This window comes from Zalophus californianus, chromosome 4 (assembly GCF_009762305.2).
Source record: "Zalophus californianus isolate mZalCal1 chromosome 4, mZalCal1.pri.v2, whole genome shotgun sequence".
Classification (NCBI taxonomy): Eukaryota; Metazoa; Chordata; class Mammalia; order Carnivora; family Otariidae; genus Zalophus; species Zalophus californianus.
In genome coordinates this window covers 126,772,268-126,796,912 of record NC_045598.1, presented here as the reverse complement: position 1 = coordinate 126,796,912, position 24,645 = coordinate 126,772,268, and the positions used below count along the sequence as shown (strand labels likewise).

The following is a 24,645-nucleotide window of genomic DNA, read 5'->3' as shown; positions in this document are numbered from 1 at the left end:
TTCAATTACAAGCTAAAAATTCACCAAGATAAACTATATTCTGAGCCATTACAAATATTTTTTAAATTCAAATTTGAAATAATTGAAATTATACAAACTTTTTTCAGACCATAAGGGAATTAAACAAGCAGTCAGTAATAAAAAGACAGGAGGAAAATCCCCAAATACTTGAAAATTTAAAAGCATACTTGTAAATAATCCATGATTCTTTTATAAACCCCACAATATATTGTTATTTTTGCTCTAAGAAGTCACTGTCTTAATTTTTAAAATAAAGCAAAAGGCTCCAAATTAGGTCCTTGGGGCAAAATTATCGGAAGACAAATTTCAATTCAATTGAAATAAGAATTTTATAACAATCTGATAATGCTACCTCTGGAGTTCCCTATGGGTCCATACACATATTGGCTGGGGGGCGGGGGGGAAACCCATGAGATAAATCACTGGATTAAATGACTTTAAATGGCTTGTTCCAAGCATTAGAGTCTATTATCTCACCAAATACTCATCCATAATTCCTGGATTGCAGTAACGGTAAATTTATGCCATTCAAGCTTAAAATTTTAGGGTAGAGTAATGCATTTATTGATAAAATTATTTGTCAGTGGACTGTGAACAAAGAAAGCCATTTCTCCAGTTTTTCATGTTTAACAAAATACATCATAAGAATGAAGCCTTTACTCTGACTTACTGATAGGTTAAACTGGTAAATTCTCACTTAAAGACATTACATTAGAATAAAACTCTAGAGGCGCCTGGGTGACTCAGTTAAGCAGCTGACTCTTGATTTTGGCTCAGGTCATGATCTTGGGATCAAGTCCCACATCAGGCTCTGATCGTGTTCTCTCTCTGTCTCTCAATAAATAAATCTTAAAAAAAATAAAATGAAACTCTAGTTGCTATGCCCTATTTTCTCACAATAGCCATTTCAAGGAAACAAAGATCTGAAAATATCATGCAATTAAGTATCTCTAAGCCAAGATTTAAATTACTGACTGCTTTCAGATTGAATGAATCTAAACTTTTATCCAATTTCCTCACATACTTCACCTGAAACCAAATTTCAGGTCATTTTTTTCTAATAGTTTTTACACAGAAAACAGACCACTCTTCTATTTAAAGTTATACATAGGAAAAAAGTAAGGCTCTCTCTTCACACTGTTTCTGAAATTATGACAAGTAGCAAATCAACATTCTTATATTAATCAGCGACCTTCATTTCTGATAAAATAAATAGAGAATCTGGATTATGATCATGATTTGAACAAAACACCTTCTCAGAAACTACCTGGAAAGAACACAGGAAAGGATGTTTACCAAGGGATAAAAAGGTTTAGTTCAGGGAAAATAAACTTAAAATGTAAGGCAGTTCTGTACTAGCTAAAGAAGAAAAAGAAGAAGAATGAAGAAAAAAACTATTGCATATTAAAACAGAATATAAGAAATAGTCACACTACAACAAAGCTACTGAAATTAATATTGCATTTATCATCTATAGAAAGCTCATCACTAGTTATTCCACTTTAAAATTATATACAGAGCTATACAATACACATTAAATGTTTAGCATAGAGTCTGTCATAAAGTAAGCACTAGATAAGAGTCTTCTATTATTAGTAACAGTAGTATTAATGACATTAATACCACCGAGTTTTCACTAAAGACCTTTTCTAGAGCAGTCTGCAAAATTTTAATCAACTGGAAGTCTTGTACATACCAAAGAGCATTCCAGCAAAAGGACTACAGATCTCTCGGTTAGATTTGGATGGTTCATTGTCTTGAGCACTAAAACAAAACACAAAAAGAATTAGAACCCAAATGATTTTCAGGTAACAAAAATTTAGAGTAAATTGAAGATAGGAGTTATGGGCCTTTCAAAGTACTATGGACACTATTTTTAAAAGTCGGAGTAAAATCATAGCATTTTCTCTCTTTATACAGTGGGACCTCTATATATTCATGCTCTATAAATATATAACCTTTTTCTTCAGCTTGCATCAGTGGCTCTATAGAGTCCCAATAAACCTCTTTTTCATAAGAACAGTTAACCCAGTTAGGAAAATGAATATAAATACACATAAATCCTAAAAAAAGAAGAGAAAGGGGATACCTATTCACACATTTGAAAAAGATCATCTCTTAAAAATTCCTTCCTTAAAATATAGAAATAAGGTGGCGGGGGGGGAGACAACTCCCTCAAAGGAAACCTAATCAGACCCAAACAGCAAATTATCTCATCTCAAGCACTTCTATATATTTCTTTTCTTCAGAGAAAAGAGACACCTTTCCTGACATATGACATTATTATCTTCAATATACACTATAGATTCGTAACGATTTATACTTCTGTACAATGTAAGAAAGCCACCAAAATGATAAAAACTATCAACAGAAAGAGAACATGAATATAAAGTACATATAACTTCTGTTCATCATGACAGAATTATTATGAGCACTAATTCTACAAAGTAAGCATAAAAGTTACCTACTCAATAAGCTGAAAATAAATTTTTTTTTTCCAAAGGAAAACTCACATTGCAGGAACATTTTCAATTTATTTCCACTTAAGTTATATCACTCTCATAACTCCAAGATATTTTATTGATTTTTAGTCCATTAAACTACATGCTTATTTCTTTCATTATTTCAAACAAATTTATATACACTTTACAATCATAGGGACTTATATGGAACACCTTGGCACACTTATAATCAAAACTTGCTGTTCAAAAGAATGCTGTCAAGTACTATAAATTCTCATTTCACACCATTCTCTCCCTCCTCCTTTTTTCCCTTTAATTTTCTTATTAAATAAGGAAAGCTGTTAACATACTATACCTTTTTACTTATTCAGTAAGCCAGTTTTAGTAGGTGCTGTTTCACAGTGTAAGGACTGAAGGGCAGAATTTATATTACATACTATACCTTTTCTTTCCAGCAGATGAAATGCGTATGTTTGACTGTTCTGTGACATCACCACTTTGCTCCATAGGAAGTACATCCCCTCGTCTGTTCCCGTACATCCTTAAAAACACATTAGCTTATAGATCTTGCTCCACATACAGTGGACCTTCTTATATCTCTTTGGTGTTTTTACATTTGATATTAGAAATATTAAAGGGAACAAAGAGTTATAATGAAGTTTTACTGCAAACACATTCAAAAATTAATTTGAAGGAGATTTTAATTCAAGTATGATTTGCTGGTTAATAAGAGAAACTGAGAATTTAGATTCACTAGTCTTTAAAACAAAAGGTTATAAATTACTTCAATATAACTTCTAGAAAATTTTAATTTCAAAACTCTGCATATACTAAGACTTTCTTATCATTCATTTAATTCAAAGAATTAACTAGTACCTACTACATGCCAAGTACTATTTTTCCTAGGCACTGGGTATATGAACATGGCCCTTGCCCTCATGAAGATTATAGACAAATTTCACAATGAGATCTCTTTTTTAAACAAAATTCATAGATTCTGGAAATTATTTCACTGCATATACAAACCTTTTTAACTTAAAAATATAGCAGCTGTCTTACCATTAAATTAAACCAAATGTAGCAAGGCACAACATTTGCTAACACTGTAAATCACATGAAAGAATAAATATTAGCAACAGGTGAATGGAAAACATTATAAACAAATAGTCTAATACATTGGTAAAAATGATCACTTTACTCACAAGGTCATGGACAACAAAAAAGATCAGAATGTTTGTGGTTTTTTTTTTCCTTAAAAATCCTTATCAGAAAATAAACTTAAAATTTTTCCAATTAATCTTTTTTTTTTCCACTTGGCAAACATTGATTTCTTTAGCTTAATTCCTCATACCAGAGAAACCAACATGACTTTTCACACCAACATTTGTCAGCATCCATGAAAATCAGCATTTCACAAGTCATATTTCTTCATGTGGCTGTTAACAAACTACATTTTCTCTCAAAAGGACTATTAGAGAGAAATATGGCTGTTAAAAGTATTATTCAATATTTTAGGTGAATTTCATTTTCACATTATGAAAAGTGGCAATTTTTAGAAGAAAACTTCTCATTCTCCACAGAGCTAGCACAGAAGTCTTTTCTCATTTGTGTCCATCACACAAGCCACCATCAATATTATCTGTGGAGAAAAGACTACCCAGAATTGTAACCTTCACCATATCTGACCTGGCATGACACATAAAAGAGCTTCAATTTTTATCCATATCTAAAACAACAGAACCCTCCACAAGCCCTTTCAAAAAGGAATGTCAACTTATTTCAATTTATCAAAACAGAGCTGGTTTCATATCTAAAACCTATGTGCTCAAATCTCTGTTTTAAACTGACACATCAGTTTAGTGTCTCTCATTCCCTATTTCTACCACTTAAAGAACTGGTAAATATAAACTCAAATTCAAATTTGTAATTAATAATGCCAAGCAACCAGATTTAGTTATACTTGTCTATATTAAATATGCATGAGCAGGAAAGAGTTAAGAGCACAGGCCTAAACTGCCTATCCTTAGAAATACCTATTTGGAAGGCTGGCCCTTGGCTGGCACCTAGAAACACAGATTTGGCGGGGGGGGGGGGAGGGGTCCCTAACATTTCCAGGACTGATAAAGAGTGGCTCACTGTACCTAAACTGTTTATACAAACAATACAGTTTTTGCTGAACATCTGCTTTCCTTCAAGAAGTTCAGAATTTTCATATATCTTCAAAAAAGGGTGCCTATGTGACCAGTCCCCAATAAAAACACTGAGCACTGACTCTCTAATGACCTTTCCTGGCAGACAACATTTCACCCATGTTGTCACAATTTAATGCTGGAGGAATTAAGCATGTCCTGTGTGACTCCCCTAGGACAGAACTCTTGGAAACTTGTGCCAGCTTGCCTTCAGACTTTGTTCAATCCCCTTTTTCCTTTGCTGATTTTACTCTGTATCCTTTCACTGTAATAAATCATACCCAGGAATTTAACTATATATACAGGAAGTCTTGTGAGCCCTCCTGATGAATCACCAAACCTGGGGGTAGTCTCCCATGACCCAACAGACAAAAGTAAATGTGTTGATGTGGTAAAGTGGTGCCTCAACAAATCAAAGTTTTCAAATACAGAGAAACTTAAAGTTACATTTAAATTAAAGTTATATTTTTAAAAACATATCTTGTGATTAAACCAGAATTAAAGGCTACTTATTATATACAAAAATTTTTTCTAAAATTTATCCAAGAGTTTGTGACTTTCTGCATTTTCAGTTAAGTTCTCTAAAAGCAAACATTTAGACTTGCAATTCTAGCTTATGTTTACGCAGTTGTACCCAAAGTATGCTATATCCAAAGCATCTGTATTAAAAAAATTTTTATAGGTTCTTCAGTATATAAAGCTATTGTAATAAAGCAAGCACCATAAACACAAAAGGTCATTTTCAAAGTCCATTCTAAATTAAAGATATTTAAGAAATTATTATGTGTAAAGTCAAGGTCTCACTGCTAAATTCTACAGTAAAATCACAGATATTTCCTAACGAACCCCTCATAGGGAATACAGCTTAAGGTACACCCTTTCACTAAAGAAAAAAAAAAGATTCATTAACAAAACTATAAAAGTCCCCTCTTGTCACTGATAAAAATCAAAATCTTGTCACAATAAAACAAGACTAGAGAAATGTTTAAGAGGCCAAAGAAAAGGAGAGAGAAACATTTCACTAAAAAGGATAAAATAAAATCTTAAGGCATCCTATTTAATTTTATGGAATGACTCATGATATGACTATGCTTACTTTGTTAAATCAATGAAAAATTACTATTTACAGACAGATTCCATAAATATTTTTTAAGTTTACTATTATATTAAAAACAAAAGCAAAAAAACTAAAGGGGAACCCAACAAGCTGTGAAGCCAAATTACAGGATGGCAAGTAGGCTACCTTATTTCTTATTAAAATATCCCCATAATTATAATGGAATTTCCTTCATTTATTGAACTTTTTTTCATATTTCTAATAAATTTAGCATTTAATCACTATTAACTACCCCGTTAGTTCACTTTAACAACTGTTATGGTGGTCTTACAATTTATTTTAGAAACCTTTACTGAGGGGTGCCTGGGTGGCTCAGTCAGTTAAGCGCCCAACTCTTGATTTTGGCTCAGGTCATGATCTCTAGGTCATGAGATCCAGTCCTGCAGTGGGCTCTATGCTGCTTAAGATTCTTTCTCTCCCTCTGCCCCTCCCCTGACCCCACACACACTTGTTTGCTCTGTCTCTTTAAAAAATAAAAAAAAAGAAAGAAGCCTTTATTGAGACAATGAAGTTCTCCAGGAAGACAGGAATTGGTGAGAGCCAATAGTGTTTTCATCATTTCTATCTCATCTCTTCAATCTTCCCAACATTAAGGGAGACCAACAAACGGTAATAGCCAAAAGTAATGAACTCACTAAATGTCTAACAACCTGATTCTAATGAAAGTCCAGGAGTTCAACTTGGGTCCAGTTTGTCCCTGAGAAGTCCTTTCTGTTTAGCTATAGCTTTAAAGTCAGTACCAGATTAAAACTATCCCTGAGACCCAGAACCAATCTATCTAAATGTTCTATGGCTTTAAATCCATAGATTCGCTTACCACACCTCAATCCACTGTTTTGTCAGAAAGAGACAACCGCAAAAAAGAATTTGCTTTCTTGGACATACCAAATCAGATTTAACTGAAGTAATAAAATAACTGTAAATGGTTTCACCATCCTACTATCAAAAGAAAAAAAAAGTTACAGGTATGTTAAATGGAAAAAGCTTTTTCTCTATCTCTATTTCCTGGAAGACAGGGGTCAATAACTTTAATTAGGTTCAAAACTCAATGCCCAAAGAAACCAGCTATAGGCTAGAGGCCAAGTTTATTTTAAAAATTAACACGTGTCTACCTTCCAAAAAAAATTATTCTTACAGAAGAAAAGCAAATTCTCTAAAAGCATAGGTTTTTCCAGCTAATTTAAATATAAATGAACTCCTAAGTGATAATGAATAACTTATCTTTTTTCCTTAACAAACCATAGAATCAAACTACTTCAGAAAAAAATTTACCATGTTATGCTATCAAGAATACCACATCATAAAAATAAAATATTTACCATCTGTTGGTCCTAGATTCATACAGCTCACAGCAAGGAAGAACCAAATTTCTCCTTACTTAAAAAAAATCATCTAATTCATAAAATGGTTATATCACCTTGTTTTCATATTAAGAATTTCTCTAATGTGAATGAATTCTGCTATTAGAGGTACTATCCTGATGTTAAAAGAAAAATACTGAGCTGTTAGCCGTGGATCACCATTTTTGTCACTGTTTTCAGTTGTTTCACAATTATATTTGCTTTAATTCAGTAACAGTGTTTTTGTAATATCAAGCCCATCCTTAAAATGGAGAAAAAAGCTAGTATTACAGAGGCCCTTCCAGAAATAAATGAAAATTACTATGTATTAGAAAAAAAGTAGTATTGAATAACTCAAGTTCTAATGAGCCATTTCTCTTATGTTTTACATATTAAGCATGCACATTTCTTAGAATGTCGCACACTAAGTAGGCATGTACTCATCTATGTGGCTAACATACAGATTCTAATTTCAGATGGAATGTTATTTCAGAATTTTATTAAATAACTCTTAAGATTACAAACTAACAAATATCAAGAGTTAAAGAGAATGGAAGTGGTAACTGCATTAATCACATAAAAACTTTTAAAAAGCATTTTTTAAAGCTAAAAGTTTCTTTTACTCATTAACATTAGTTATCAAGTAAACACAATAAAGTAATATATTAACTTCTACAGGTCAAGTTAATAAAAAATAAAGACTAGGATGACCACATTTAAAAAGAACCTACAAATCAAAGTACTATGAAATACACCATTACATTCAACTTCTAAAACCTCCTAAAACATAAACTTTAGTCAAACTGTAAATATTTATAAATAAATAACACATAAACACACACACATACACAAAGAATGCAAGTGTAAAGCAAAATGTTAACTACCTTGTTAATTATTTAAAAACACTGGTCAGTGATTAATGATGAGCTCAGAAGTTAACATCATTCCTGGGCTTTAGCTTTCCCATATTTAAGGTGGGCAAAACAGTTCATTAACAAATACATTATCATACATGAAACTGTTTATGGGGTAATTAGAAAAAAAGTGAGACCAAAAATATAAAACTCAAAAACTGTTTAAAATCAAAACCGGAATTTATCACATACTGACTTTTAGAAGAAAAAAAGAGAAAGAGAAACTCACAAAAATGAAGGAAAATTAATTTAGTACTTCTCACAATCAGTTATAATTATTTTTTATCAAGAACTTTGGGTTAAGATTACAATATACCATGAATAAATGTTTAGACAAAAAGCAAGAGCATTACATAATGATAAAGGGATTAATTCATCAACAGGAGATTAACAATTATAAATATCTATGCAGCCAACATAGGATCACCTAAGTACATAAAGCAAATATTAACATAAAGAAATTGATAGTAATATAATAATAGTAGAGGACTTTAACACCCCACTCACATCAATGGATATCATCCAGACAGAAAATCAGTAAGAAAACAGTGGCTTTGAATGACATATTACACCAGATTTATTTAACAGATATATAAAGAACATTCCATCCAAATAGAGCAGAATACACATTCTTTTCAAGTGCACATGAAACATTCCACAGGATAGACCACATGCTAGGCCACAAAACAAGTCAGAATGAATTTAAGAAGCCTGAAATCCTATCAAGCATCCTTTCCAGCCACAACAGTATGAAACTAGAAACCAATTACAAGGGGAAAAAAGGAAAGAAAAAGAGAGAAAACAAGTAAGCAAACACAAAAAAATGTGGAGGCTAAACATTGTACCAAGCAATGGATCAATGAAGAAATGAGAGAGAAATCCAAAACACATGGAGAAATATGAAAAGGAAAGCACAATAGTCCAAAATCTTTAGGATATAGTGAAAGTTCTAAGAGCATTTCACAGGCCTACCTCCAGAAACAAACAAACAAAAAAAACTTGAACAATCTAACCTTATACCTAAAGGAACTAGAAAAATAACAAATGAAACACAAAGTCTGCAGAAAGAAAAATATTAACAAAGATCAGAGCAGAAATAAATGGAGACTTAAAAAAAACAATAGAAAGGATCAATAAACAAAACAAAATTAATAAACCTTTAGCCAGACTCATCAAGAAAAAAGAGAAAGGACTTAAAGTATATGCCAAAAATTGGGACAATCTAGAAGAAATGGATAAATCCCCAGATCGTATAATCTCCCAAAACTGAATCAGGAAGACAAAATCTGAACAGACCAATTACTAATAATGAAATTAAACTGCAATCAAAAAACTTCCAACAAACAGAAGTCCAGGACAACATGGCTTTCCAAGGGAATTCTACCAAATATTTAAAGAAGAGTTCTTCTCAAACTATTCCAAAAAATAGAAGAGGAAGGAAAAGTTCCAAATTTTCTCAATGAGGCCAGGATTACCCTGATAACCAAAACCTAACAAAGACACTACAAAAAAGAAAAAAAAAAAAAAAAACACCCACAAACCTAAACAGGCAAAATCCCTGATGAACATAGATGCAAAAATGCTCAACAAAATATTAGCAAACCAAATTCAACAATACATTAAGAATCATTCATTACAATCAACTGGGATTTAGTCTAGGAATGCAAGGATGGTTCAATATATGCAAAACAATCAACGTGATACATCACATTAACAAAATGAAGGCTAAAAACCATATGATCACCTCAGCAGATTCAGAAAAAGCATGTGACAAAATACAACATCCATTTATGATAAAAACTCAACAAAGTAGGTTCATCATAATAAAGGCCATATATGAAAAACACACACTTAACATCATACTCCATAGTGAAAAACTGAGAGCTTTTCCTCTAAGATCAGGAAAAAGACAAGAATGTCCACTCTTAGCACTGTTATTCAACACTACAACTGGAAGTACAAGTCATAGCACTCAGACAAGAAAAAGAAATAAAAAGCATCCAAACTGGTAAGGAAGAAATAAAACTTTCACTATTTGCAGATGACACAAAACTATATACAGAAAGTCCTAAAGACTCCGCCAAAAAACTTAGAATAAATGAATTCAGTAATGCTACAGGATAGAAAATTAATATACTGGCTGGCTCAGTCAGTTAAGCATCTGCCTTCAGCTCAGGTCATGACTCCAGGGTCCTGGGATTGAGCCCCACATCAGGCTCCGTGCTCAGCAGAGGGTCTGCTTTCCCCTCTCCTACTCCCCCCTGCTTGTGTGCTGTCAAATAAATAAGACCTTTAAAAAAAGAAGAAAATTTGGGACGCCTGGGTGTCTCAGTCGGTTAAGCGTCTGCCTTCGGCTCAGGTCATGATCCCAGGGTCCTGGGATCGAGTCCCACATCGGACTCCTTGCTCAGCAGGGAGCCTGCGTCTCCCTCTACCTGCCACTCCCCCTGCTTGTGTGCAGTCTCTCTCTCTCTCTCCCACTCTCTCTCTAGCAAATGAATGAAATTTTTTTAAAAAAGAAAATTAATATACAGAAATCTGCTGCATTTCTATACACCAATAATAAAGTAGCAGAGAGGAAAAAAAATTTTAGTCCCATTTACAATTGCATCAAAAAAAGAAGAAAAAAAAACCCTCGGAATAAATTTAACCAAGGAGGTGAAAGACCTATAGTGTGAAAACTGTAAGACTCTGATGAAAGAAAGTGAAGATGACACAAATAGAAAGATATTCCATGGTAATGCACTGGAAAAAATAATATATTTAAAAATGTCCCAACTGCCCAGAGCAATCTACAGATCCAATGCAATTCCTACCAAAATACCAAAAGCATTTATCACAGAATGTAAACAAATAATCCTAAAATTTGTACTGAGCCACAAGTCTCTGAATAGCCAAAGCAATCTTGAGAAAGAATAACAAAGCTAAAAGCATCACAATCCAAATTTCAAGATAGTACTACAAAGCTATAATAATCAAAACAGTATAGTGCTGGCACAAAAATAGACATAGGGATCAAAGGAACTGAACAGAGATCCCAGAAATACACCCACACTTTACAAAGTCAATTAATCTATGATAAAGGAGGCAAGAATCTACAATGGGGAAAAAGACATTTCTTCAATAAATGGTGCTGGGAAAACTGGACAGCTACATGTAAAAAAATAAAACTGAACCACTTTCTTACACCATACATAAAAATAAACTCAAAATGGATTGAAGACCTAAACATGAGACCTGAAACCATAAAACTCCTAAGAGGAAACATAGCAGTCTCTTGCACATCAGCCTTGGCAACATATTTATGGATATGTCTCTTAAGGTAAGGGAAACAAAAGCTATCAGGACCACACCAAAATAAAATGCTTTTGTACAAAAAGGAAACCATCAACAAAACAAAAAGCAACCTACTGGAGATATCTGCAAATGATTCATCCAATAAAGGGTTAATTTCCAGACCATATAAAGAACTCATACAATTCAAACCAAAAAGCAAATAATCTGATTAGAAAACAAGTAGAGGACCTGAGTAGTCATTTTTACAAAGAGACGAACAAATGGCCAAACAGACACATGAAAAGATGCTCAACATCACTAACCATCAGGGAAATGCAAATGAAAACCACAATGAGATATCACATCACACCACAAGAATGGCTAGTATCAAAAAGACAAGAAACAGTAAGTGCTATTTAGGCTGTGGAGAAAAAGAAACTCCTGTACACTATGCTGGGAATGTAAACTGGTGTAGCCACTATGGAAAACAGTATGGAGATGGTTCAAAATATTAAAAATAGATATACCATATGATCCAGTAATTCCACTATTGGGTAGTTAATCAAAGAAAATGAAAACCCTAATTTGAAAAGATATCTGCACCTCTAGGTTTATTGCAATATTACTTACAATAGCCAAGCCACCCAAGTGTCCATCCATAGATGAATGGATAAAAAAGATGTGGTATAGATATAAAATGGAATATTAGCCATAAAAAAGAATGAGATCTTGCCATTTCCAACAACATGGATGGACCTAGGGGGTATTATGCCAAGTGAAAATAAGTCAGTCAGGAAAAGAAAAATACCATATGATTTCACTCATATGTGAAATCTAAAAAACAAAACAAATGAACAAACAACAAAAAACAGAAACAGACTCATAAGCACAGAGAACAATCTTGTTGCCAGAGGGTAGGGATGTGGGCAGAAAGGGCTAAATAGTTAACAGGGATTAAGAGACACAAACCTCTAGTAAAAAATAAGTCACAGAGATGAAAAATACAACATAAGGAATATAGACAGTATTATTATAATAATGTTGTATGGTGAGAGATGGTAACTACATATATTGTGGTGAACACGGCATAATGTGTAAAACTGATGAATCCCTATGTGTGCACCTAAAACTAATATAACATCTCATATCAACTATACTTAATTAAAAAAAGTTTTTTAAAGAATAAATCGTTAGAGCAAGAGGCTAAATGCAGTTATATACATTTCTGTAGTCTCAAAAATTTTACTAACAAGTCATTTTTCCTATCAACCACTCTGCCTCCTAAATAAAAATTACTGAATGACAGATGTGAATTCTTGTTTTTTGGCTGGAATTAAGGAATCTTACAAATCTGAAATACAGAAATTCAATTTTAACCTCATACCTTAGAGACATACGTGAAAAACCTTATATCTAGAGATGTAAGTTTATACATTAACAAAATGGAAGTATTATATAATAATGATTTAAACTTGAAGAAATACTTCTAAACATTTTAAAACGTGTAACAGGAAGTATTCTCACTCATTCTCATGTTTAATCTTAAAATGCTACTTGGAGATTATATAAAAAGTTCATTTTACTTAGGGAGTGTATAAGAAAATAAGATAGTTCTCAAATAATTAGGCTGAAATTCATTTGTTCAGGTAAAAAATTATCACAGGATAGAATTACAAAAATAATAAGCATATTTTAAAAGCAATCATAATAAGTTTCTTGAAATTCCAAACTTAAAAGATAGCATTACATTACACTTTAAAAATAGACACCATAAAGAAAAAATGTTTTCATGTACAAAGAAGGCAGAACCAAGAGTCCAAGACTACCTGCAGTTCCCCAACTGAGAGCTCTTTTAGTTAAGGCAGCCTTTGACTACCTTCAGGTATAAACATTTTCAAATATAAAACATTATAGGATTTAGAGTATTTTCTGGAGTACAAACAATTAGATTCAAATCAGACAGAAATGACAAGTAGCCTTGCAAAATTCTAATCCTTCATTTACATCACTTAAATCAGGATGATAATTAAAAAGACTGGGTGAGAGGCCATAATGGCTCCAGAATAAAGAGAAGACAGCAAACTGTAAAGGTTTTGTATTATTAATATCTAGAATACTGAATGTACAGCATTATGTCTCAGAAATTTTCTAAAATATTTAAAAGGTAATCTATTTGGACTAAAGAAACAGGTCCCATAAACTCTTCAAAATTTAGATTTCACCCTTTCAAGAAATATGGAACCCTGCCACATTTCTATCTCCAAAAGTTTATGAAAACAGAGCAAATTTTAAGATAAATGACTTAATAAAATAAAAACTCACTGCAGCAGTTAAGAAATTACAAGTACTGTCCCAAAAATAATCATCCCAAAGAACTGAAAGGCATCTGAAAATCTGATAGTAAAAATCTGGTATCATTTAAAAAAAAAAATCTGGTATCATTTCACTTAAGTAAATGTTTAATAATAAGTGACTTAAAAACAATGAAGTATATTGATGATAGAAGTACTGAGAGCATAAGAACATTAAAGGAATAAGCTGTATTTCATCTATTTTAAAATGTCCTTTTAATCCACATTTTAAAATTTGAATCTGAGGGCGCCTGGGTGGCTCAGTTGGTTAAGCGACTGCTTTCGGCTCAGGTCATGATCCTGGAGTCCCTGGATCGAGTCCCACATCGGGCTCCCTGCTCAGCAGGGAGTCTGCTTCGCCCTCTGACCCTCCCCCTCTCCCCCTCTCATGTGCTCTCTCTCTCATTCTCTCTCTCTCAAATAAATAAAATCTTAAAAAAAAAATAAAATAAAAAATAAAATAAAATCTGAATCTGGGATTGCCAGCAACCTGGTTTTAATTCAAGTTCTCACAAAGAGGAGTTTTTTCTCCTGTCAGTCACCTAGGAGCACTATGAATCTGAGACAACCCTGAATTCTTGCCTCAAGGTTTTTTAAACAATATTGGCAACATGAACTCAGACTGCAAACCTGAATCAGTACTGGCTTACAGTTCAAAATCTCAGAGAAGCTTTTTCTTTTCTTTTTTTAATCCCTCCATTTAGTGCCAAGGTTGAAACATGGAAGTTTCCTTTCTGTCCCCTTCTGTGAAAAAGTTTATTTCCCATTTAATTTTACAGGAAGGTTGTAGCCTTCCAGCATCCCAGCTTTATTACAGGGTCCCTTTCTCCCCCATCTTGGGGGGTTTTATTTGTTCCTTCAGTGGCACATAAAAAATAATGCTGTAACTTCAAACTGACAGCATCTTAGAATTAACCAAATATGTAGAAAAATGAAACTGCTTCTCCCTAACATAATCATAAAAAGTAACAACATTAATACTAAGCAAATAAAGAAAATAAAAATGAAGTTGTAAATACCTGTCATTTGTATACACTCTCAAAAGTCTTCTATCAAAATCACTTTCATATCTAAACCTCTCGTCCATTTCTTCACTTACTTCAGGATCTTGATCCGGTCTATAATACTGTCTATCAAAAACACCATCCTCATTAAACCGGCAAAATCTTCTATCTGGAATTTCAGCTTTGTTGGCAAACCTGTGATGTTTTTTATTGGAAATGCCCACTTCTTCATTAGTTTTTTTAATGATTCTTCTATTCCTTAATTCAATTTCATCATCTAGTTGTCGATATCTGTCCTCCTCTAGTCTTCTTTGGTTTAGAAGCTCTTCATATGACTCCGAAGGAGTTAAGACATTTCTTATAGGACCCTCTGAATTTTCACAAGATGTTTGTATTTGTGAAGGTAAATCAGGCTTAACCTGACTAATAGGTTTTTTATTTCTTTGATTCTTGAGCTGGTCAATTAAAAAAGAAAACAAAACAGATCTTAATACAATGCTATTTCTTAAAAAGTAATTATACCCTCAACTGATGCTTAGTCTATCATCTCAACTCCAAGGCCTAATCACCCAAAAGAAATAGCTTATCTTTAGAAAAAAAAAAACTCCAAGGAAATGTTAGCCTTCAAAACTTAATAAATAAAATATATCAAGCAACAGTGATATGGGTAAGTGGCTACAAAAAGAGAGGATAAACTAAATGCAAATTCCTATCCCAGGAGATAGTAGGTATATTTTGGCAGGTAATATTGCTTCAAAATATTTCAAATTAAATTCTTAATACAAACAATATAGAAAGTGGTCAATTTTTTGGCCCTATTAACATCAACCATTCTTAAATTTGGAAAAAAAATATATAGCGAGAAATTGTCAGCATTTTAAAAATCACTTAAAAGTAAAAACTAGGGGCGCTGGGTGGCTCAGTACAATGTCCAACTCTTGATTTGGGTTCAGGTCATGATCTCAGGGTCAGGAGACTGAGCTCCGTGCCAGGCTCCATCCATGCTGGGCATGGAGTCTGCCTAAGATTCTCTCTCTCCCTCGCCCCCCCTTCCCCGGCCCCCTCCCCTGCCTGCTGGCACTGTCTCAAAAAAATTTTTTTAATAAAAAGTAAAAAACTTTTCTATTGTTTAGTAAAAAAACTAAACATCACTTAAAGCCAACCTCTAAAATTAAATCTCCCCCCTGAAGTTAAAAAGTAGGGTAAGTTCTTCAATATGTGATAAAACCATTAATAACACTAAATATTAAAATGCCCTGTTTAGTTCAATTTGGCTTAATCTTTAAAATATTTACATAAAAACCAAGTGAAATGTTTAACATATAAAAATATTTTCAAGTAAGTACAAAATTCAACCTCTGGTGTTAAAGATTTACTTTAAAAGCAAAACCTACCTCAGTACTACTCTTTTCTACCTGTCTGAACTTGTCAGTAGATTCTTCCTTACCCCTGAGAAATAGATTGTATTCTTTGTTGCGTTCAAGTTTCAACCTTTCCTTAAAATAAAAATCAAAAGGTAATGTTAAAACTCCAACTTCAGGAAAAAGTACCTTTATGTCCAATCAAACTCATATAAAATAAGAGATCTTACCCAGAATCAAGCTTTATTAATAATCTCAAGGACAGAAGTAGTTGTAAGGCACAAGAGAGACAGGAAGAGGTCTGAAACAACCAATGCAATTCCCCACATCCTTTCTCGCCACATCAAAATAAACATTACTACATGCTTAGGTCCAGGTTAATACAGGAGGTCTTTAACAGCAGGGAGCTGCTTCAACCAAAAGCATTCATAAATAAATCTATCACACTAGTAACTACATGACTGTGTTTGCCAGGAGACCTGTCATTACCATGTTTCCAAGGGGATTTGACCAGTTACCTTCCTTCTTTCCTCCTCAGAGACATCTCCTGCCTCTATTTCCCCACCCCACTCCCAAAAGACCTACTGCTAATCATTTCTTTCCTAAGTATCAAGAAGATTGACTACATTTTGAACATAAAAAGGTATAATTATCACAGACACTAAAATATTATAATATAAATGTTCTGTTGAAACACATACTACATTAGGAAATGTTTTTAAGCCTTAATATCTCCACTGTCATTGAAACAGCACAATCTAAAAAAATAAATAAAGATTTAACTAGGTCATCTTTTGAAACTTATTATCTGTCTGTTTGACTTATGTACTATGTCATGATCGCTGATCTAGTTTGGAAATTCAGTCCCTACAAGGGGTATGCAGTGCTTTATCACTACCACCTCTAAAGAGTAAGTAGATGTCAGGGCGCCTGGGTGGCTCGGTTAAGCGGCTGCCTTCAGCTCAGGTCATGATCCCAGGGTCCTGGAATCGAGCCCCGCATCAGGCTCCCTGCTCGCCTGGAAGCCTGCTTTTCCCTCTCCCTCTGCCTGCTGCTCTCCCTACTTGTGCTCGCTCTCTGTCAATTAAATAAAAAAAATCTTAAAAAAAAAAAGTACATGTATTTGTAGAGTGACAGAAACACATTCAAATAGCTCCAGACCTCACTCTACATCAAAGCTCAGTATACTCTCATTCACTCATCTCACTGATAACTGTGACACAGAGCATGAACTTTATAGCTCAGAAACCAATGCTGAAAAACATAAATTCTAAATATTCAATTAATTCTCATATTAAAGATATATCACTCACATCATTATAAATGTTATGTTCAAAAGTTCTTTTAAAAACAGCACAACTAGGGACTCCATAGATTTTTTTTAAAAGACATATATTCAAGAATGGGAAATGATAATATCTTCTGCTTGCATTTAAGTCAGGAGTATGTTAATTATTTTGATGCCTCATAAAACTACTACCCACAATAACTATTCCTATCCACCTACCTTGGCAGATAACCTCTCACCAATAGGAAGAGAAACTCCCAGAGTAGATGGATCTGTTTCACTCGTGGACAGAAAATTTTTCTGTATATATACACATTAAAAAAATATATTATCTAATTGCCTTTATAAAATGTTTCATAAATGTGTCTTTACATTCTATTTTCTAAACTATGCATTATGCAAAGCAAAAGAATGGAACGGAGATGAAGACAGAAAGTACCAAAGTAATTAGAAAACAGAATTTTCTTCCAATCAACAGGTCCCTGAAGAGGAGAATCAGGTCTTAATTTTCTTTTTTTTTTAAAGATTTTATTTATTTATTTGAGAGAGAGAGAATGAGAGATAGAGAGCACGAGAGGGAAGAGGGTCGGAGGGAGAAGCAGACTCCCCGCCGAGCAGGGAGCCCGATGCAGGACTCGATCCCGGGACTCCAGGATCGTGACCTGAGCCGAAGGCAGTCGCCCAACCAACTGAGCCACCCAGGAGCCCCAGGTCTTAATTTTCATTTGCAACATATATATAATTCCAGATGATTAAAAAGCCTGGGAAAAAAAGAAACTCTTTCCCAATTTATATTTCTCTTCTAAGCATATATTCTTCATTCTCAGTGTCCTACTATTCTTCAGCAAGATCCATATACATGCTGTAATAATGTTTTTTTACTAATTTTCCTGCAATAATTTACGAAGGGATATCTACTCAAATGCCAAAAGATATAAACTATGAACATTGTTTCCTTCTATGTACCTCCACCCTTGTTCATTAAAGATTTAGATAATGCAGTGTAGTAGACAGATCATCAGACTAGGAGTCAAAAGACCTGGCCTCCAGGACTAGCCCCAAAACGTCTCAGTTCTGTAACACTGAGTAAGTTGCTTAACCTCCCTGACCCCGTCTTCTTATATAAAATGAGAATGGTATCTGCTCTGCCTACCTACCAAAACTGGTATAAGGATCAGAGGATTAAAAATGTAAAATATCTTTGAATACTTCTAAAGCAAACACAAGGGATGAGTAAAAAATATATATGATCCCCAACTTTCTGGTAGTGCTTGGTAGTCATATAATCTGGAAGTTACTTAACGTCTCTGCCTCAATTTCTCTGTCCATAAGGCAGGGATAATGCCACCTAAATCACTAAGTTATGAGGATTAAATGAATTGATACTTGTCAAGCTGTGTAGTTCCATGCCTTTTATTTATTCATTAAACAAGCAATTATTGACTACCTAAAACTTTCCAGTTACTTTTCTTGGTGGTAGGGGAACAAAGATAAGAATATATCCCCTCTATGTAAGAAATTTACAATTCAGCTGAGGAAACAAACATGTAAACAAACAACTATAATATAATGTACCAACTGCTACAATATAATTATATTCAAAACATTTGGGAGCAGAGTGATTAATAAAACTTAATGATTAATAAGGTTTGACTGAGGGGCGCCTGGGTGGCACAGTCAGTTAAGTGCCCAACTCTTGGTTCCTGCTCAGGTCACAATCTCAGGGTTGTGAGATCAAGCCCCATGTCAGGCTCCGTGCTCTGTGGAATCTGGTGTAGATTCACTCTCTCTCTCTCTCTCTCTCTCTGCCCTTCCCACTCGTGCTTTCTCTCTCTCTCTAAAATAAGTAAATAAATCTTTTAAAAAAATAAAAATATATGGTTTTATTCAATCTAAACTTAGAAATAAGTTGTGCTACAAAAGCTGATTTGAAAGTTGGTTGTATAGAACTCTAAACTTATTTGTCAGGGGAAAAAATAGGATACCTGACTAGATCCCTGAGTCAGTTTAACCCTTATATAAAAAGTAACACTATAAACCTAGCCATTTTGTAGAGTTACACATATACAAAAAAACACAGAGTTCCAACCCCGGAAAGACAGAGATACAGCATCCTCGCTCCTTCACTGGGCAGTTCACACTCCCAACACAGTCCTAGATAGATGTTTGAAATGTTCAGTAAAATGAAAAAAAATAAATAATGACAGTATAGTGAGTTATTAAAAAAGTTAAATTTTAGACATTGTCTCATTCATTCAACAAATACTGAATGCCTACTGTCCCAAACTGTTTGATATATCTGAGATTCAACAGTGAAGAAAACAAGATCCCTGCCTTCCTGAAGCTTACATTCAAGCATGGGAAACTGACAAGAAATAATAAACATAAGGAAGAGTATGGTATGTTATAAGGTGATAAGTGCTATGACAAAATTAAAAGAACAGGCTACAAGCAATTCAGGTTTCTTGAGGATGGGAGTGGGAAAAATAGAAATCCAGAGTTCCCTTTTGGACATGCTCAACATAAGATACCCATTAGATTTCTAAGATAGGTAGCCAAATGGAAAAGTGTGAGGTTCAGGAGAGAAGTCTGGGCTGTAAATATACATTTACTAATTCAATTTAAAAATTGTTCTTCTAAGAATATGTTCTCCCTGCACTTTTAAATGGTCAAGTGTCTTCTATTCTAAAAATTGGAAAGAAAATAGCAGTTGTTTAATGGTTCTTCTTGGCAAAATTTAAGGATTTAATTTTTTTTAATTTAAATATCCACGCAATCCAAAAGTCTGGAAGGCACAGAAAAAAATCTAGAAATAGGACTTCCTAGGGGTCAAGGAAGTCACTGCAGCCACCTACCCAAATCCTATGTAATTTTCTTTTTCCTGTGCTTTCCTTTCCATGCCCACCTTCTCAGACATCAACCAAAATTTGTCTCTTGCATAGTAAGGGATTACTGCTCCTCTATCACAACCACATTCTTGATAACCCAACACCAAAAACTCCTTCATATCCATTTGAATTTAAAGATTTGTACTCCTTGATCTTTTTCTCTTTCATAAAGGCAATTTCTTCCTATGCCTCCTACCACCTCTCTTTTTAAAAATCTTCTATCTATAAAGTAGTATAAAATCCACAAGTGAAAACGGTAGATAACTAGAGGAAAACCCCACCCAATAAGGAGTGGTGGGAGAGGGGAAGAATATTGAGGTACAAGGCTAGGGAGGTGGGCTGGAACATGAAAGACGACATGTCATGCTAAGGAGTATGCATTTTTATCCTGAAGGTCTGTGAGGAGACACTGAAGTATTTAAATTGGTAAGGGACAGGATCATTCTGGAAAGTAGTATGAAGAACAGACTGAAAATTAGTGGAAGGAGAAGCTAAAAATCTGTAGCAGTAATTTAAAGTAAATAATAAGATAAGAATCTCTAATATGCAGAACTAACAGTCCTAAAACAGTTATCAAGGTCTTCACAGGCTGCTTACAGAGGTGTAATGTTTCACACATATCAAAATAAAAATCTAGTCTAGAAGCACCTCGCTGGTTCATTCTGTAGAGCATGCAACTCTTAATCTCAGGGTCATGAGTTGAAGCTCCATGTTGGGTGTAGAGCCTATTTAAAAATTAAGTAAATAACAATAAATAAATATTTTAAATAAATTCCTTTTTAAAAAAATCTAATCTACTCTATCCTATCTACCTACATCATTATTTTTTACTACTCTCAGAAAGAATCTACTCTAACCTCCTCAGACTGGTAAATCACATGTGATTCGTTCATACAAAGCTAAAGCCTACCGTCCAAGTCCTTCATTCTATATTCTCCATCTGAAAAGCTTCCTCTCCGTGATTTGCCCTCTAGAATATCCAAATCCTACCTATCCTACAATGTCCTACAAAATAACACCTTGAGGTCTTTCCTGATCATTACAGCCTTATTAGTTATCAGTTTCTAACCTGTATGAATGTTATCTCTATGACCAGATTCTAAGACCCCTTGAAGACAGATTCTTCTTCGTAAGTGCTTAAAAAATGTTGGGTGAATGAATGACTGTGTGAGATTCTTTTTATTTATTTTTTTTAAAGATTTTATTTATTTATTCATGAGAGAGAGAGAGAGAGGGAAGCAGAAGGAGAAGTAGGCTTCCCGCTGAGCAGGGAGCCCCATGCAGGACTCGATCCCAGGAGGGATCATGACCTGAGCCGAAGGAAGACACTTAACGATCTGAGCCACCCAGGCGCCCTGTGAGATTCTTTTTAAAAAAAGTTCTGTAAGGGGCATCTGGGTGGCTCAGTCGTTAAGCATCTGCCTTCGGCTCAGGTCATGATCCCAGGGTCCTGGGATCGAGCCCCACATCGAGCCCCACATCGAGCTCCCCGCTCGGCGGGAAGCCTGCTTCTCCCTCTCCCACTCCCCCTGCTTGTGTTCCCTCTCTCGCTGTGTCTCTCTCTGTCAAATAAATAAATAAAATCTTAAAAAAAAAAAAAGTTCTGTAAAACTATAGTGTTTTTGTTTTCCAATATAAATTTACAAACACAATCCATGGGTATGGGTACAAAAATACTGAGTAATCCAAATCCTGACAACACACAGTTTAAAAAATCTTAGAATATCCTGAGTATCTTTTATTAATCTTAATGTGATTAGCATAATTTGAAGAAAAGAACTGGCATGCTGAAAATAAATGGGCTTATAATAGCTGCATATTTCTAAAAGATGCATAAGAAAGCAACAAAAATAAATGCAAAGCAGGAATCAAAAAGAATGCTTGATTGAATTAATGAAAAATTATAACATATAGACTGCCATCTTGGTAAAAGCAAGGCTATAAAATGTTACCATTCAAAAGTCTCAAAATCACAAATGAAGTTATTTTTCTTACTAGTTTGAGAGCAACATCATAAATGAAAATAATTGCAAGCTACTAGATCTAAAAAATAAGAAAAAAAATTAAAGAACATTTTGCAGGCAACCCTACCTGTCTTTTTGCTTGTGTAATACCCTAAAGTCAAGGAAAACAAACTATTGATAAAATGTATTCAAAGTTCTTTCTCTCCATGTGCAAATCAGAATAAATAAGAGACCACTTATACACTTGGAATAAACATTACAAAGTATTAAAAAACAACAGAATATCTCGGGATGACTAGAAACATCATAACTTTAAAATAATTTGATATGCTAAAAAGTAAATTTCAAAACTTACAAGAAATCTTTAGTTTAGCAATTACATAATTTAACCGAACATACTTAAAACAAGAGTTCTGCTAAGTAAATAGATTAAATCATAAAGCAAAGACTTTGGAAGCTAAGTAAATATGTTAAATGAAGTTTTTAAAAGCTTAGCCGACAGGAAAATAAGTGGCAACTAGAATTCCATGTGTCATTTAAATACATGGTCGTGGGGACTAGAGGAGCAGGGAATCATAATTGGGTTTTTTTAAACCATGATAACTCTACAGAAAATATGAACAACCAGAACTTACAATCTCATTTAAAATTAAAACCCACTACCCTACTGCAAAGATCAAGAATCTGTTATTCCATGGTACCAATTCTCAGCACCACTTTCTACCAATGTCATATATGTCCCTTAACTGTCATTTTAATATCCTACTGTTAGATACCAATGAAAACCTAAAAATTAACACATTTGACTAAAACCTTAGGAAAATAAATTTAGCTGGTGAATTCTGAAGCATAAGATCCAGCTAACTAACAGAATGTATTACCTGAGTAAGATAACGTCTGTAATCTTGCCTCAATTCTTCTTTTAGTTTATGTTTCTTACGTTCATAATCTTCCCCAAGTGGTAAACTTAATCCATAATCAATTCCTAGAAAGAAAACAAGTAATATAGCTCCTTTTCAAACCAATGTCAATTTCAATACAATCTGCTGTCACCAATGCACAGTAGCAAAGAACACAGTCATGTTTGATTCTGAGACTGGGATCAGGATAATAGTTTACTTAAAATGTTTCAGCAGGTCATACATTCACACATATGGAAAATATCCCTCACGCCCATGAAACCCAGTCACCCAGTTCTCCTGCCCAAAACAACCATTACTGTTTCTTGTATTTTCTTCCAGAGACTTTATGCATCTATAAACAGATACTTTTAAATTACTGTGTGTGTGTGTGTGTACATGTGTCTGTGTATTTACTTTTTCTCCCTTTAGATAAATGATTCTGCATTGTTTGGCATCTGGCTTTTTCAGAGTACAAAATTAAAGAAAAGCTGATTACCTTTACTTTTTCACTTAATTCTACTGAAATTTCTATAAAGACAAATACCTACAACAATTTTAAGGTCTGTCTTCTGTGAAAATTAATAATGTGATTTTTTTTTATTGTAAGAATATCTTTGTTATAACATGTTCGAGAAAAAATTATTAGGACTATGCATGGCTCAGGCTGAAATTTCCAAAACTTTAAAAGTTAAGCCACCAATTCTGATTTCATATAAATGGGTATTTAATTTTTTACTGTGGTAAAATATACATAATATAAAATTTACCATTTTAACCACTTTTAAGCACACAATTAAGTAGCATTAAGCATATTCACAATGCTGTGCAAACATCACCACACACACAAAATTAAGGTAATTTCCAGAATTTTTTCATCATCCCAAACAGAAACTCCATAGAAGGATGTTAATTTTTTAAGAAAAACTTTAATTTTGAGTCATGTTTCCATACATAGAGCTCAAAAATCAAATTACATTTTGGGGTGATGATCGACAATAGTGATGGCTGTAAAACTTGTAAATATACTAAAAACCAGGGTTGTACAATTTCAATGGGTAAACTTTGTGATATGCAAATTATCTCGATAAAGCCGTTAAAAATCAAATTATATACTTTCAAAATATTTTAATAGTAAAAATACTGTCAAGAGGCACAGATATCAGGTGAGTATTTAGATTTTGAAGTTCCTCTTTTTTTAGTCCTACTATATAATACCACAGTATAAAAAGTTTATCATTTCTAAACAAAATAATTTTCCTTAATGAGTCAGCTACAAGGAAGATAGGTGAAATAATTAACCGTAGTTTATAAACTGATATAGATATCACCATTTTTGTGTCTTATTCCCTCACAATGCAGCTAAATGATGGGACTTTTCATAAAAGTGTCATATAACTGCTTTATTACATCACTGAAATATTTCAGGGGGAAAGGCCCAAGTGGTATAAATATAAATGGATGTCTCTTGATTTTTACAGAATACTAAATTCCACTTTCCACCATGAATACCATGGAATTCTCTTGATAAACACTTCTAGCCTACATAATCCTGATAATAGTGGGTAAAG

The 24,645-nt window shown here is 33.7% G+C and overlaps 1 protein-coding gene across 6 annotated transcripts in view; it reads right to left on the bottom strand.

Moving 5' to 3' along the window:
• The window catches only part of CSPP1 (centrosome and spindle pole associated protein 1), a 266,222-nt gene that overhangs the window by 98,593 nt on the left and 142,984 nt on the right, over window positions 1–24,645 (bottom strand). For 4 of the 6 annotated variants that reach the window (XM_027570502.2, XM_027570590.2, XM_027570366.2 and 1 more), the window contains 7 exons: window positions 23,057–23,160; window positions 22,303–22,326; window positions 17,543–17,623; window positions 16,069–16,170; window positions 14,690–15,129; window positions 2,926–3,024; window positions 1,718–1,785 (listed from right to left, as the gene is read on the bottom strand). In XM_027570502.2, coding sequence (XP_027426303.2) covers window positions 1,718–1,785; window positions 2,926–3,024; window positions 14,690–15,129; window positions 16,069–16,170; window positions 17,543–17,623; window positions 22,303–22,326; window positions 23,057–23,160 — 918 coding nt within the window. The remainder of the gene's footprint in view (window positions 1–1,717; window positions 1,786–2,925; window positions 3,025–14,689; window positions 15,130–16,068; window positions 16,171–17,542; window positions 17,624–22,302; window positions 22,327–23,056; window positions 23,161–24,645) is intronic. The other 2 variants (XM_027570768.2, XM_027570676.2) reach the window with 1 other exon arrangement.